We start from the raw sequence: 16,694 nt of genomic DNA, 5'->3' as shown, positions 1-16,694 counted from the left end.
AGTACCTGTAGCAGGGTCTTGTGTGGGGCAGTACCTGTAGCAGGGTCTTGTGTGGGGCAGTACCTGTAGCAGGGTCTTGTGTGGGGCAGTACCTGTACGAGGGTCTTGTGTGGGGCAGTACCTGTAGCAGGGTCTTGTGTGGGGCAGTACCTGTAGCTGGGTCTTGTGTGGGGCAGTACCTGTAGCTGGGTCTTGTGTGGGGCAGTACCTGTAGCTGGGTCTTGTGTGGGGCAGTACCTGTAGCGGGGTCTTGTGTGGGGCAGTACCTGTAGCTGGGTCTTGTGTGGGGCAGTACCTGTAGCTGGGTCTTGTGTGGGGAAGTACCTGTAGCTGGGTCTTGTGTGGGGCAGTACCTGTAGCTGGGTCTTGTGTGGGGAAGTACTTGTAGCTGGGTCTTGTGTGGGCGAGTACCTGTACCAGGGTCTTGTGTGGTGAAGTACTTGTAGCAGGAACGTGTCTTTGGGGAAGTACCTGTAGCAGGAACGTGTATTTGGGGTAGTACCTATAGCATGGACGTGTGTTTGGGGAAGTACCTGTAGCAGGAACGTGTCTTTGGGGAAGTACCTGTAGCAGGAACGTGTATTTGGGGAAGTACCTATAACATGGACGTGTGTTTGGGGAAGTACCTGTAGCAGGAACGTGTGTTTGGGGAAGTACTTGTAGCAGGAACGCGTGTGGGGAAGTACCTGTAGCAGGAACGTGTGTTTGGGGAAGTACCTGTAGCAGGAACGCGTGTGGGGAAGTACCTGTTGCAGGAACGTGTGTTTGGGGAAGTACCTGTAGCAGGAACGCGTGTGGGGAAGTACCTGTAGCAGGAACGTGTGTTTGGGGAAGTACCTGTAGCAGGAACGCGTGTGGGGAAGTACCTGTAGCAGGAACGTGTGTTTGGGGAAGTACCTGTAGCAGGAACGCGTGTGGGGAAGTACCTGTAGCAGGAACGTGTGTTTGGGGAAGTACCTGTAGCAGGAACGTGTGTTTGGGGAAGTACCTGTAGCAGGAACGCGTGTGGGGAAGTACCTGTAGCAGGAACGTGTGTTTGGGAAAGTACTTGTAGCAGGAACGCGTGTGGGGAAGTACCTGTAGCAGGAACGTGTGTTTGGGGAAGTACCTGTAGTAGGAACGCGTGTGGGGAAGTACCTGTAGCAGGAACGTGTGTTTGGGGAAGTACCTGTAGCAGGAACGCGTGTGGGGAAGTACCTGTAGCAGGAACGTGTGTTTGGGGAAGTACCTGTAGTAGGAACGCGTGTGGGGAAGTACCTGTAGCAGGAACGTGTGTTTGGGGAAGTACCTGTAGTAGGAACGCGTGTGGGGAAGTACCTGTAGCAGGAACGTGTGTTTGGGGAAGTACCTGTAGTAGGAACGCGTGTGGGGAAGTACCTGTAGCATGGAGCCGGTCGGCCGAGCTGACAGCACGCTGCACTTGTGATCCTGTGGTCCCGGGTTCGATCCCAGGCGCCGGCGAGAAACAATGGGCAGAGTTTCTTTCACCCTATGCCCCTGTTACCTAACAGTAAAATAGGTACCTGGGTGTTAGTCAGCTGTCACGGGCTGCTTCCTGGGGGTGGAGGCCTGGTCGAGGACCGGGCCGCGGGGACATTAAAGCCCCGAAATCATCTCAAGACAACCTCAAGATGGACGTATGTGGGGAAGTACCTGTAGCAGGAACGTTTGTGGGGAAGTACTTGTAGCAGGAACATGTGTGGGGAAGTACCTGTAGCAGGAACGTTTGTGGGGAAGTACCTGTAGCAGGAACGTGTGTGGGGAAGTACCTGTAGCAGGAACATGTGTGGGGAAGTACCTGTAGCAGGAACATGTGTGGGGAAGTACCTGTAGCAGGAACGTGTGTGGGGAAGTACCTGTAGCAGGAACATGTGTGGGGAAGTACCTGTAGCAGGAACGTGTGTGGGGAAGTACCTGTAGCAGGAACATGTGTGGGGAAGTACCTGTAGCAGGAACGTGTGTGGGGGAGTACCTGTAGCAGGAACGTGTGTGGGGAAGTACCTGTAGCAGGAACATGTGTGGGGAAGTACCTGTAGCAGGAACGTGTGTGGGGAAGTACCTGTAGCAGGAACATGTGTGGGGAAGTACTTGTAGCAGGAACGTGTGTGGGGAAGTACCTGTAGCAGGAACGTGTGTGGGGAAGTACCTGTAGCAGGAACGTGTGTGGGGAAGTTCTTGTAGCAGGAACATGTGTGGGGAAGTACCTGTAGCAGGAACATGTGTGGGGAAGTACCTGTAGCAGGAACATGTGTGGGGAAGTACCTGTAGCAGGAACGTGTGTGGGGAAGTACCTGTAGCAGGAACATGTGTGGGGAAGTACCTGTAGCAGGAACGTGTGTGGGGGAGTACCTGTAGCAGGAACGTGTGTGGGGAAGTACCTGTAGCAGGAACATGTGTGGGGAAGTACCTGTAGCAGGAACGTGTGTGGGGAAGTACCTGTAGCAGGAACATGTGTGGGGAAGTACTTGTAGCAGGAACGTGTGTGGGGAAGTACCTGTAGCAGGAACGTGTGTGGAGAAGTACCTGTAGCAGGAACGTGTGTGGGGAAGTACTTGTAGCAGGAACATGTGTGGGGAAGTACCTGTAACTGGGTCTTGTGTGGGCGAGTACCTGTACCAGGGTCTTGTGTGGGGAAGTACTTGTAGCAGGAACGTGTGTGGGGGGAAGTACTTGTAGCAGGAACGTGTGTGGGGAAGTACCTGTACCAGGAACGTGTGTGGTGGGAAGTACTTGTAGCAGGAACGTGTGTGGGGGGAAGTACCTGTAGCTGGAACGTGTGTGGGGAAGTACCTGTAGCAAGGATGTGTGTGCGGAAGTACCTGTAGCATGGACGCGTGTGGAGGGTATTAACTATAGCAGAGAAGTAGAGGAACATATTGAGAATAACTTAGCCTCTGAGGCTGACGAGCCAGCTCTGCACTACCACGAAAGGTGGAAATCATAATACAATTATCTAGTGGACAAACCTGTCATTAGAAATAACAGTAACGTGGAATGATAGTTTGATGAAAGGTTACAAGAGGTTTTTAAAAGTGAAGCCAGAACTGATACTGGAGAGCACTCCGTCAGAGAACGAATTGGATACAGTTACAAAGAGCTCTACAGCTCTACTGATCCTATGCAAAGCTGTGAAAACCTATGAAGAACCACTCAAAGGATCGTTTATCATTGTTGACAGGGTTGGTTCCTCACAATATGAAAGAGATATATCTGATGCGACTATAAGGGGGGGGGGAGGAGTTGCATATCCGATGTGAATCGGTTTCCAACACGACCACACAGCGTACGCTAGGCCTTGGGAACCGGATTAGATTCACGAAGCAGTTACGCAGGCACTTACGAACGTGTACATCTTTCCTCAATCTTTGACGACTTTGGTTTCATTTATTAAGCAGTTTACAAGCATGAAAACTTGCCAATCAACTGTTGTTATTGTTATAAACAGCCTCCTGGTCCTTCGGAGCTCATTAACTGTGAACAAAACCGTCAAAGATTGAGAAAAGATGGACAGTTTCGTTAGTGCTTGCGTAACTATTTCGTGAATCGGGCCCCTGGAATGGGCTTAAGTGGAACGCCTAAACTCCCTCACCACCTGCACTAAATAGTTAACTAAAGACGTGTCCCTAAATAGCAAACAATAGAACGTAATTCAGGGAATAATGAGAAAGAATGACGTAACTCCTAGAGAGAATAACTTGACCATAATACACCGACATGAGTTCAGAAATGCGAAACCTCTGAAAGCCTAATTACTAGACCGACCAAATGGCAGAGTGAGAAATTGGTTTGGAAACAACCTAATTGGAAACGAGAATAAGATTAAAGAGGGGAAAAACCCGGAATGGATGAAACTTATTAGCATGGTCCCACGTGGTCAGTTGTATGACCCATGGTATACTTACTGTACAGGTATGACTAGTACTAGTCACATATGTACTTGAATAATAATATATTCAATATATAATAATATATTTTATTCTTCATTAACTTCTTGAAGAAAATGATATAGTTTTCTCTTGAAGATGTGCACGGGATATTGCCATTCCAGCAATATTTCTTATTTTCGCTGGGAGGACGTTGAACAACCGTGGACCTCTGATGTTTATACAGTGTTCTCTGATTGTGCCTATGGCACCCCTGCTCTTCACTAGTTCTATTCTGCCTTTTCTTCTATAGTTCTATTCTGCCTTTTCTTCCATATCGTTCACTCCAGTATGTTGTTGTTTTACTGTGTAGATTAGGGACCTGGGCCTCCATGTTCCCTCCAGTATTTTCCACGTGTATATTATTTGATATCTCTCTCATCTCCTTTTTAGTGAGTACATTTGGAGAGCTCTGAGACGATCTCAATAATTTAGGTGCTTTATCTCGTCTACCCACTCCCCATCCCTCATCCGGCCCGTTGGCGCCGTGAGGGGGCATGATGGTCGACTGCCGGAGTGTGATGCTCCATTGGATAGTCCTCTGTCCTTTTGTGGCCTTATGCTCCTGCTGCTGTCTTCTCCAATTGTGCCGGATCGCTTTTCCTTTTCCTTATATTTCGTGTTTCTCCCCGCCCCCCCCCCCTCTTCTCCTATCTGCTTCTTGTTTCCTGCCGACCTTTTGCTTGTTTTGGTTATTCTTTTGGACTTCTTCTATTTTGACGCCCGGGTGCTTGAGGAGGTATACTCTTGCACCCGTAGAACTGTAGAACCCAACGTTGAGAGGAAGGGGAACCTTCTATTGTCAATCTCCATTTCATCACTGAACCCAATCTCGATGGACTGACGGTTCTTAAGGTGGCGTTTGTGGGGCATATACTCACGACGCACCCCTAAGTGGCCCTGACATGATCGGCGATAGCTTCTTGTTGGGTGTCCTGCCTCTAATTGTGGCTCCATGGTGGGTATGGGGGCACATTTGTGAATGAATGTATTTCTTTTCGTACTTGTATCAAATTCTGTTCCTCTTTTTACCTTCTCAGGCTCGTGGGGTGGGCGACCAGGCCCCCAAGTCGGACCGTGTTGGAAGACCGGGCTTTGTTGCCCCCGCTGCATTGGGCCCCGATCTTACTCCTCCTTTGACCTTTCTGACCCCTCGGCTCCCCTCCCTCCTCTGTGGTTGGGTCGAGCCCCAAGCCCCCAGTGGTGACCACCTCGTCCCCTGGCACGGCTCAGTCTCTAGTTGTGACTACTGCGCCTTTTTAACAGATCTCTCTCTCTCTGGGGGCTCTCAACGCCTCCTCGACATGGCCGCACTCGCTCGATTCTTTCCCGTACTGATGCATATCAAGCCTTGTTTGGTCCCGCTTTGTGGGCCAAATACTTTGATCCCCTCCCTCTTGATTCTGCACCTCCTGACGATTTCTCCCTCCATAGGTACCTTGTTGATACCGTAGATGCCTCTGTTACTTTCCACCCCCACCCGTCTCGGTACACGTGTCGTTGCTACTGCTTCTCAGGATGCAGCCTCTCGCTTGGCCGCCTTGTCCTGCCTTGGTGAGATCCCTGTTTGGGTCTCCAAGAACGCTCGGTTTAATGCCAGTGTTGGCATTATTCTCCTCCCACCAAATGTTGCTACCGGTGTTCGGAATCTCCAGGACTGCCGCGAAGATATTCTTGATATCCTCGATGCCCAGGGCCATTCTGTCCTCCAAGTAGACTCGTTTACTCGTCCCCCTCGTGGTCGTCGCCGTCAACCCCTTCGGGTTGTGAAGATTACCATTGATGGTAGGACCCTTCCACCCTGTCATTCTTACTGGTGCCAGGTGCTCTGTCCAGGAGTACATTCCCTCTCCTTGGCTCTGTAATAAGTGCTGGAGGATTGGGTATGGTGCCCTCCGCTGCTCTGGAACTATCTCTCTCTGTCCTTTGTGTGGGGGCGAAGGTCACTCTAAGTCAAAGTGTGCTTCTCCCCAGGCTCGCTGCCTCAATTGCGGTGAGGCCCACCCTACCTTCTCCCGTGCGTGTATACATTACAAGCTTGAGGCAGCTGTCCTCAACTTGATGCATGGGAGCGTTTGTCTTTTCCTGAGGCGAAGCGCCAAGTTCGCTGTCTCCCACCTTATGCTAATATCTCTTATGCTTGCGTGTTGCGCTCCTCCTCTCCTCGTCCTTCCCACCTTCCTCAGACTCAAAACTGTTTCCAGGCCTTGGACCCTGATATGCCCACCGCCCCCTCCTCTGTTCCTTTGAGTTCTGTCCCGAAGGGTCCCCTGCTGGTCCTCTGTCTGGGATTCCCCTTCTTTCTGCCCGGTCTGTCATGTCTCCTGTGTCTTCTTCCTTGTCTCCCTCCGATCCTCCTTCCCACCCTTCTCCGTCTATTGGCTCTCCACGCCGCCTGTCAGTACGGGCTGATGTCCATCGCTCTCCCAACGGCCGTCGTGTATGCTCTCGTTCTGCTTCTCCTTTTGAGACGCTGGAATCCATTGCCCAGTACGTAGTTGCTGGGACACCTGTCTCTTTGAGTCAGATGCGTGTGCCTGGCTCCTCTCCTTCCTCCTACCCGGTGGGTAAAAAGGCTTCACTTTCTTCCTCGCCCCTACTTCTGACTCTCTCGATCCGTCCCCTCCCGTTTCGGTGGTTACGCCCCTGTTCCTGCTATGGAGGTCTCTTTGGCCCCTGCTTCCCTCTTGGTTGGTGCCCTTGCTGAGGTGCATCCCCTGGTTTCTTCCCCTCCTGCTGCTGTCCTTGACCCTCAGTTATCCCCCCCCCTCTTCCTCCTCCGGATCCTACTCCTCTGCCCCTGGTCGGTCCTCTAGCTCCCTTCACTCCTTCTTTACTCAGGTTACCCATGCCCCCTAACCCTGACTTCGCTGACCCTGACCCTGATCCTGCTCTTCTTTAACGTGCTGTGTTCCCTTTTCGCCTTTGTTTCTTCATTGTTCTCTGTTGCTGTCCTTCCTCTTCTCGTCGATGTCTATTCTTTAATGGAACGTTCATGGTTATTACACCAATTTCCTTGAACTCCAGCTTCTGATTTCGCTGTTTTTGCCCCTTTGTGTCTGTCTCCAGGAGCCGATGCTTGGTGCTCGTCCTGGATGCTTTCGTGGCTATTCCTTTCTCTCTCCCCCCCCCCATCCCCCAGCTGTTGCTGGAGCTCCTAACTCTTCTCTCTTGATTCGCTCTGATGTTCCCTTTGTCCCCTTACTTTTTTCTTCGCCTCTCCATTGTTCTGCTGCTCGTATATTTGTGAGGAAATGGTACACCGTTTGTTCCATTTATCTCTCCCAGAGTGTCCTGCTTTCTCTTCCCGATCTGAAACACCTACTGGACTCCTTGCCGGAGCCTGTGCTCCTGCTAGGTGATTTCAATTGTCGTCATTCCCTTTAAGGTGATGTTCTGATGAATACCCGGGGTCGCCTTCTTGAGCCGTTCATCCTCTCTTCTTCCCTGTCTCTTCTGAATTCTGGTGAGCCCACGCATTTGGACTCACGGACTCGCACCCTTTCCTGTCTTGATCTTTCTCTTTGCTCGTCTTCTCTTTCCTTAGATTACACATGACAGGTTCATGATGACCTCCATGGAAGTGACCATTTCCCCATCCTTGTTACCTTTTTCTCTTTTCACCCTCCTCTCTCCTTCCCTAGGTAACAGTTTGCTAAGGCAGACTGGAACCTATTTACCCTCAGTGCTGCTCTCTCTGACCTCTCCCTTCTGCCTCTCCCTCCCTCTCTCCTCCTTTTTCCTGACATCGTCTTTGATGCTGCTCTCTGCTCTTTTCCTCGCTCTTCCTCTCGGGGCCCACAAAAGTGCGTTCCCTGGTGGAATACAGACTGTGCTCGGGCTGTCAGCTATAAGCGTGAAGCCTGGAAGAGACACCGCCGCCGACAGACGGCCGATTCTTTTCTTTTATTTCGGAAGGCGAGTGCGGTGGCCTGTAGGGCCATCCATACGGCTAAATGTGAATGTTGGGCGTCTTATGTCTCCACCATTACGTCCAAAACTCCTCTGCCGCAGATCTGGAAGCGTATCCGCAAGATAGCGGGTAAGTTCATTCCCGATGTCTCACCGGTCCTTCACCTCCATGGAGGGGTGGAGGACCTCCATAACGGGTTCGCCACAAGAGTACTCTTGTGGCGGACCCGTTGCAGGTCGCTACCGAACTGGGTTCCCACTTTTCTTCTGTTAGCTCTGGTTTTCACCTTCCCCAATCTTTCCTTCTTCGTAAACCTGTAATTGAATCTTGTCCTTTGGATTTCAGTACTCCTCTTTGCCTTCCCTATACCGATCCCTTCTCTCTCTCTGAACTTCGGTCTGCCCTGGCCCTCTTCGGTTCTACGGTGGCGGGCTCCGATGGCATTCATTATGAGATGCTTCGCCATCTCTTCCATGCACGTCTCAATATTTACTGATTCTGTATATTCTGATCTGGGAGTCGTCGTCAGTCCCTGAGGACTGGCTCGATGCCGTTGTCCTCAAACCGTTGTTTGCAAACCAGGATCTCTGGGATCATCCCCTAAGGACTTTCGCCCTATTGCCCTCACAAGTTGTGTCTGCAAACTCTTGAATGTATGGTTAACGTTCGTCTGATGTGGTTCTTAGAACAGCATCATCACCTCTTCCCTTCTCAATTTGGTTTCCGCAAGTGCCGCAGCACAACAGATGTCCTGGTGAACTTGGAGGTCTATATTCGTACTGCTTTTGCTGCGAAGTCCTCCGTTGTTGCCGTCCCTTTTGACCTGGAGAAGGCTTATAACACCACTTGGTGATGTCATATTCTATCCCAACATAATTTTTTTGGCCTTCGTGGTCATCTCCCTCTCTTTCTCCGCAGCTTCCTCTCTTGTCGTTCCTTTCGTGTGAGGCTTGGTACCGCTCTCTCTGCCTCTTTTCAGCAATACGAAGGTGTGCCCTAGGGTAGTGTTCTGAGCACTACTCTTTTTCTGGTTGCCCTCAATGGTCTTCTTTCCTCTTTTCCTTCAGGCGTCTTCTCCGCTCTATGTCGACGATCTTACCCTTTGCTGTCAGGGTGGTATTCGCCTCTTCTTCAACGCCGGCTTCAACTTGTGATTGATGCTGTGTTGTCTTGGGCCACCGATCTTGGCTTCAGGTTCTGTACGTCTAAGACTTGTGCTATTACTTTTACTCGGAAGCGTGTCGTTTTTCATCCTTCTTTGTTGCTTTATGGTCACCCCATTGTGTACAAGGATTCGGTAAGCTTTTGGGGGTTGATTTTTGACACTCGTTTGTCTTGGTCGCCCCATATCTCTTACCTTCGTGTTGAATGCTCTGAGGCCCTTACCCACCTTCGGGTATTGTCCCATACTTCTTGGGGAGCGGATAGGCGCACTCTACTCGCTTTACATTCCTCTCTCATCCTGTCTAATAGGAATACACGGACTTCAAATGAGTACGAAGTTCGTGTATCGTGTATATCTGCACTCTGTTTTTCTTCTAATGCCTCAGTGACTTTGTCGTAGTGGTCAAGTAGCTTTGAGAGGCATGATCTTTCCGCTCAAAATCCATGTTGGCCTGGGTTGTGAAGGTTATTGGTCTCCATGAAACTGGTGACCTGACTCCAGATCACTCTCTCAAATAATTTTATTATGTGGGACATTAGTGCAACTGGTCTATAATTCTTTGCCAATGCTTTGCTCCCTCTCTTGTGTAGAGGGGTTATGTCTGCTGATTTAAGTGCATCTGGTATCTCCCCCATGTCCAAGTTCTTCCTCCACACTATACTGAGTGCTTGTGCTACTGGCACCTTGCATTTCTTTATAAATATTGAATTCCATGATTTCATCGATGTTGTATTATTAATAAGAAAATATATATCTGCATTTATCATTTGATCATGCGATAGTAAGGCAGAAGCCGCACAGAGAATGTTCGTAGAGGTGTTCTAACAAGAACTAAAGTTGACTCTAGCTCTACGATTTCTATGAGAACGTACACTACCAGATTGAAGACTAACTGAAACATAATTGACACCAGAGGAAGTAAAGAAACAATTAGAGGAGCTGGATGCAATGAAAGCCACAGACCCTGGCAAGATCTCACCGAGGGTACTGAAAGACGCACTGAAGCACTGTGTACACACCTACTTGTGCTTGTGGGGGTTGAGCTCTAGCTCTTTGGTCCCACCTATGGTCCTGTGTGGAGCACTTGCTACGGCATTACAAGCATGTATCCCCTTGTAAGGTACTAAACTGGTTGCAAAAGAGCTAGTAGATCACTGTAAGATTATTTTTTCCCCATGCATCAACATGGATTGATGCTTGGAATTTGTAAAGGGAAATTCTGCTTGACCAAATATTATATTAGAGTTCTGCAGTACTATGTCAAGACTGAAATAAATGAGAAAACGTTGGCCAGATTTTTTACATTTCTCATCTCGTTCTCTTCAATAGTACATTGCATTTCGACATATAAATCCACATAGGTCCAAAAACTAAAATTATAAAAAAAAATTATTAAACATCACAGCGGTTCGCAGAAGTGACATGATTTCCCGTTTTCTATTCGATGGTCTTTGATTAGGTTCAGGCAATTTAGTACATCAGTTCAGTGACATTGTGAACGCTCAAAAGAACGGGCTGTCTCCTCACAAGTGACTCCCACACACACACACTGGAGAAGCAGGCGTGTATTAGGAAAAGATGGATACTTTCCATCTTCAATGATGGAATCCACGTAAGAAAAGATATATCAGAGTATCAAAGAGACTTGGCTGGAAGCTGGAAACTCAGAGGAATCACAGAGATGTTAGGAAGTTTTCTTTTAGCGTGAGAGTAGTGGGGAAATGGAATGAATTTAAGGAGCAGGTGGTGGAAGTAAACTCTATTCATGATTTTAAAACTAGATATGATAGGGAAAATAGGACAGGAGTCATTGCTGTAAACAACCGATGGCTAGAAAGGTGGGATTCAAGAGTCAATGCTCGATCCTGCAGGCACAAATGGTTGAGTACAAATAGGTGAGTACACACCTATTGGAGTTGGTGGGGCCGGTGGCCGAGCGGACAGCACGTTGGACACGTGATCCTGTGGTCCCGGGTTAGATCACGGGCGCCGGCGAGAAAACAATGGGCAGAGTTTCTTTTACCCTATGCCCCCCTTTACCTAGCAGTAAATAGGTACCTGGGAGTCAGCTGTCACGGGCTGCTTCCTGGTGTGTGTGTGTGTGTGTGTGTGTGTGTGTGTGTGTGTGTGTGTGTGTGTTTGGTGTGGGGGGAAAAAATAGTAGTAGTAGTTAGAAGCGGTTGATTGACAGTTGAGAGGTGGGCCGAAAGAGCAGACCTCAACCCCCTCAAGCACAACTAAGTGAATACAACTAGGTGAATACACACACACACAGATAAACGAAAAAAACAGAAAAACCCATGGTTCAACCAGAAATGCAAGGTAGCGAAGCAACTGAGTAAAAGAACATGGAGAAACTACAGAAATAACAGAACACAGGAGAGCAGGGAGAGATACCAGAGGGCCAGAAATGAGTACCTCAGAGTGAGTAGGGAAGTAGAGAGACAGTTTGAAAATGACATAGCGAGTAAAGCTAAGACCCAACCAAAGCTGCTCCACAGCCACATCAGGAGGAAAACAGCAGTGAAGGAACAAGTGATGAAACTGCAAAAAGGGGAGAACAGATACACAGAAAATGACAAGGAGGTGTGTGAAGAACTCAACAAGAGATTCCAGGAGGTCTTCACAATAGAATAAGGAGAAGCCCCTGCACTAAATGAGGAGGAAGCAAACCAAGCAACCTTGGAGGAATTTGACCTCACCAGTGATGAGGTCAAAAGGTGTCTGCTGGAGCTGGATGTGACAAAGGCTGTTGGGCCAGACAGAATCTCACCATGGATACTAAAGGAAGGTGCAGAAGCACTAAGTGTGCCACCCTCTACGGTGTATAACAGGTCACTGCAAACAGGAGACTTACCAGAAAGTTGGAAGACAGCCAACGTAGTCCCAATATACAAGAAGGATGACAGGCAGGAGGCACTGAACTACAGGCCAGTTTCCCTAACTTGTATACCATGCAAGTTGATGGAGAAGATCGTGAGGAAAAGGCTCGTAGAGCATCTGGAGGGGAATAACTTTGTAACGCACCACCAAGATGGGTTCAGGGATGGTAAATCGTGCCTTGCAGGTTTAATAGAATTCTATGACCGGGCAACAAAAATCAGGCAGGAAAAAGAAGGGTGGGCCGACTGCATTTTCCTGGACTGCCAGAAAGCCTTTGATACAGTACCCCATAAAAGGCTGTTAAAAAAAGTTGGAGCAACAGACAGGAGTAAAAGGGTAGGTGCTCCAGTGGATAAGGGAATACTTAAGCAACAGGAAACATCGAGTAACGGTGAGGGGGGAAACATCAGAGTGGCGAGATGTCACCAGCGGAGTCCCACAGGGCTCTGTACTTGGACCCATCCAGTTTCTAATGTATGTAAACGATCTTCCGGAGGGTATAGACTCGTTCCTCTCAATGTTTGCTGATGATGCAAAAATTATGAGAAGAATCAAGACGGATGAAGATAGACAGAGACTACAGGATGACCTGGACAAACTGGAGGAATGGTCAAGAAAATGGCTGCTAAAGTTCAATTCAGGAAAGTGTAAGGTAATGAAATTAGGCGAAGGGAGTAGGAGGCTGAACTCAAGGTATCATCTGGGAGGTGAAATCCTGCAAGAGTCAAATAGAGAGAAGATCTGAGGGTTGATATCACACCGAACCTGTCCCCCAGAGACCCACATCAAAAGAATATCATCAGCGGCATATGCTAGACTGGCCAACATAAGAACTGCCTTCAGAAACTTGTGTAAGGAATCGTTCAGGACCCTGTATACCACTTATGTAAGACCAATCCTGGAGTATGCAGCTCCAGCCAGGAGTCCATACCTAGTTAAACACAAGACAAAGTTAGAGAAGATTCAGCAGTATGCCACCAGGCTCGTCCCGGAACTGAGAGGAATGAGCTACGAGGAAAGGCTAAAGGAGCTGAACCTCATATCGTTGGAAAACAAAAGAGTAAGGGGAGACATGATAACCACCTTCAAAATTCTCAGGGGAATTGACAGGGTGGACAAAGACAAACTCTTCAGCACGGGAGGGATACGAACAAGGGGACACAGGTGGAAACTTAGTACCCAGATGAGTCACAGACGTTAGAAAGATTTTGTTCAGTGTCAGAGTAGTTAGTAAATGGAATGCATTAGGAAGTGATGTGGTGGAGTGACTGTGATGTGACTCCATACACAGTTTCAAGTGTAGATATGATAGAGCCCAGTAGGCTCAGGAATCTGTACACCAGTTGATTGACAGTTGAGAGGCGGGACCAAAGAGCCAGAGCTCAACCCCCGCAAGCACAATTTGGTGAGTACACACACACAAAATGAACTTCGAATATAAAATCGTTTCAGCAGTCTCCTAGGTGAGGTATGGTCTCTTGAACCCTACAAGACTAACACTGACGTCCTAACACTGTGTTCCCCTCAGTACGTGCACGACGGGTCTGAGCGGCTCCAGGACACCTTCAGCGTGGTGGCGGTGTCTGGGGTGCGGCAGAGTGTTCCCGCCGTAGTCAACGTCTCGGTCCGCGGCCTCAACGACGAGGCGCCGTTCGTCATCAACAACACGGGTCTCACCATCTGGGAGGGCAACACTGTTCGCATCTCCTCCTCTAACTTGGGTAAGTGTTCTCATCTTCCACTTATAGGTTAAGCTCCTAAGGTTAAGCCCCGATTTCTTGTCTCAGTCCCGCTCAGCAGGAAATATCCAGCCATAGCTGGGGGGAGTTTCACATGCTCGTGTTGTGAACGTAAGTTAGATTACTAGTAAGAAAGTTAGAACAACTTGGATGTGCTTGGGTCTGGGAGGTTATCCTCATACCCCATGTGTAGAGCAGGCCTCCACACCAGGCCTCCACACCATGCCTCCACACTGGCCTCCACACCAGGCCTCCACACCAGGCCTCCACACAGGCCTCCACACAAGCCTCTTCACCAGGCCTCCACACAGGCCTCCACACAAGCCTCCACACAGGCCTCTACACCAGGACTCCACTCAGGCCTCCACACAGGCCTCCACACCAGGCCTCCACACAGGCCTCCACACCAGGACTCCACACAGGCCTCCATACCAGGCCTCCACACCAGGCCTCCACACAGGCCTCCACATAAGCCTCCACACCAGGCCTCCACACCAGGCCTCTACACCAGGCCTCTACACCAGGCCTCTACACCAAGCCTCCACACAGGCCTCTACACCAGGCCTCTACACCAGGCCTCCACACCAGGCCTCCACACCAGGCCTCCACACCAGGCCTCCACAACAGAGCTCCACACCAGGCCTCCACACAGGCCTCTACACCAGGCCTCCACACCAGGCCTCCACACCAGGCCTCCACACCAGGCCTCCACACAGGCCTCCACGAGCTCCACACCAGGCCTCCACACAGGCCTCTACACCAGGCCTTCACACCAGGCCTCTACACCAGGCCTCCACACCAGGCCTATACACAGGCCTCCACACAGGCCTCCACACCAGGCCTCCACACCAGGCCTCCACTCCAGGCCTCTACACCAGGCCTCCACACCACGCCTATACACAGGCCTCCACACAGGCCTCCACACCAGGCCTCCACACCAGGCCTCCACTCCAGGCCTCTACACCAGGCCTCCACACCAGGCCTCTACACCAGGCCTCCACACAGGCCTCCACACCAGGCCTCCACACAGGCCTCTACACCAGGCCTCCACACAGGCCTCCACACAGGCCTCCACACAGGCCTCCACACAGGCCTCTACACCAGGCCTCCACACCAGGCCTCCACACAGGCATCCACACAGGCCTCTACACCAGGCCTCCACACAGGCCTCCACACAGGCCTCCACACCAGGCCTCCACACCAGGCCTCCACACCAAGCCTCCAAAACCAGGCCTCCACACAGGCCTCCACACAGGCCTCCACACCAGGCCTCCACACCAGGCCTCCACACCAGGCCTCCACACAGGCCTCCACACAGGCCTCTACACCAGGCCTCCACACCAGGCCTCCACACAGGCCTCCACACAGGCCTCTACACCAGGCCTCCACACAGGCCTCCACACAAGCCTCTACACCAAGCCTCCACACCAGGCCTCCACACAGGCCTCCACACAGGCCTCCACACCAGGCCTCCACACAGGCCTCCACACAGGCCTCCACACCAGGTCTCCACACCAGGCCTCCACACAGGCCTCCACACAGGTCTCCACACCAGGCCTCCACACCAGGCATCCACACAGGCCTCCACACCAGGCCTCCACATATGCCTCCACACCAGGCCTCCACACCTGGCCTCCACATAGGCCTCCACACCAGGCCTCCACACCAGGGCTCTACACCAGGCCTCCACACAGGCCTCCACACCAGGCCTCCACACAGGCCTCCACACAGGCCTCCACACCAGGCCTCCACATATGCCTCCACACCAGGCCTGCACACAGGCCTCCACACAGGCCTCCACACCAGGCCTCCACACAGGCCTCCACACCAGGCCTCCACACAGGCCTCCACACCAGGCCTCCACATATGCCTCCACACCAGGCCTCCACACCAGGCCTCCACACCAGGCCTCCACACCAGGCCTCCACACAGGCCTCCACACCAGGCCTCCACACATGCCTCCACACCAGGCCCCCACACCAGGCCTCCACACCAGGCCTCCACACAGGCCTCTACACCAGGCCTCCACACAGGCCTCCACACAGGCCTCCACACAGGCCTCCACACCAGGCCTCCACACAGGCCTGCTCACCAGGCCTCCACACAGGCCTCCACACCAGGCCTCCACACCAGGCCTATACACAGGCCTCCACACAGGCCTCCACACCAGGCCTCCACACCAGGCCTCCACTCCAGGCCTCTACACCAGGCCTCCACACCACGCCTATACACAGGCCTCCACACAGGCCTCCACACCAGGCCTCCACACCAGGCCTCCACTCCAGGCCTCTACACCAGGCCTCCACACCAGGCCTCTACACCAGGCCTCCACACAGGCCTCCACACCAGGCCTCCACACAGGCCTCTACACCAGGCCTCCACACAGGCCTCCACACAGGCCTCCACACAGGCCTCCACACAGGCCTCTACACCAGGCCTCCACACCAGGCCTCCACACAGGCATCCACACAGGCCTCTACACCAGGCCTCCACACAGGCCTCCACACAGGCCTCCACACCAGGCCTCCACACCAGGCCTCCACACCAAGCCTCCACACCAGGCCTCCACACAGGCCTCCACACAGGCCTCCACACCAGGCCTCCACACCAGGCCTCCACACCAGGCCTCCACACAGGCCTCCACACAGGCCTCTACACCAGGCCTCCACACCAGGCCTCCACACAGGCCTCCACACAGGCCTCTACACCAGGCCTCCACACAGGCCTCCACACAGGCCTCCACACCAGGCCTCCACACCAGGCCTCCACACCAGGCCTCCACACAGGCCTCCACACAGGCCTCTACACCAGGCCTCCACACCAGGCCTCCACACAGGCCTCCACACAGGCCTCTACACCAGGCCTCCACACAGGCCTCCACACAAGTCTCTACACCAAGCCTCCACACCAGGCCTCCACACAGGCCTCCACACAGGACTCCACACCAGGCCTCCACACAGGCCTCCACACAGGCCTCCACACCAGGTCTCCACACCAGGCCTCCACACAGGCCTCCACACAGGTCTCCACACCAGGCCTCCACACCAGGCATCCACACAGGCCTCCACACC

General features: G+C 51.8%; 1 protein-coding gene across 1 annotated transcript in view; it reads left to right on the top strand.

Annotated features, from left to right (window-relative positions):
* Window positions 1-16,694, top strand: part of LOC123756874 (chondroitin sulfate proteoglycan 4) — a 261,088-nt gene that overhangs the window by 223,689 nt on the left and 20,705 nt on the right. Inside the window, exon 16 of the mRNA XM_069331572.1 lies at window positions 13,413-13,605. Within this exon, the coding sequence (XP_069187673.1) occupies window positions 13,413-13,605 (193 nt within the window). The remainder of the gene's footprint in view (window positions 1-13,412; window positions 13,606-16,694) is intronic.

This window comes from Procambarus clarkii, chromosome 26 (genome assembly GCF_040958095.1).
Source record: "Procambarus clarkii isolate CNS0578487 chromosome 26, FALCON_Pclarkii_2.0, whole genome shotgun sequence".
Classification (NCBI taxonomy): Eukaryota; Metazoa; Arthropoda; class Malacostraca; order Decapoda; family Cambaridae; genus Procambarus; species Procambarus clarkii.
This window is presented reverse-complemented; position numbering and strand designations above follow the sequence as displayed.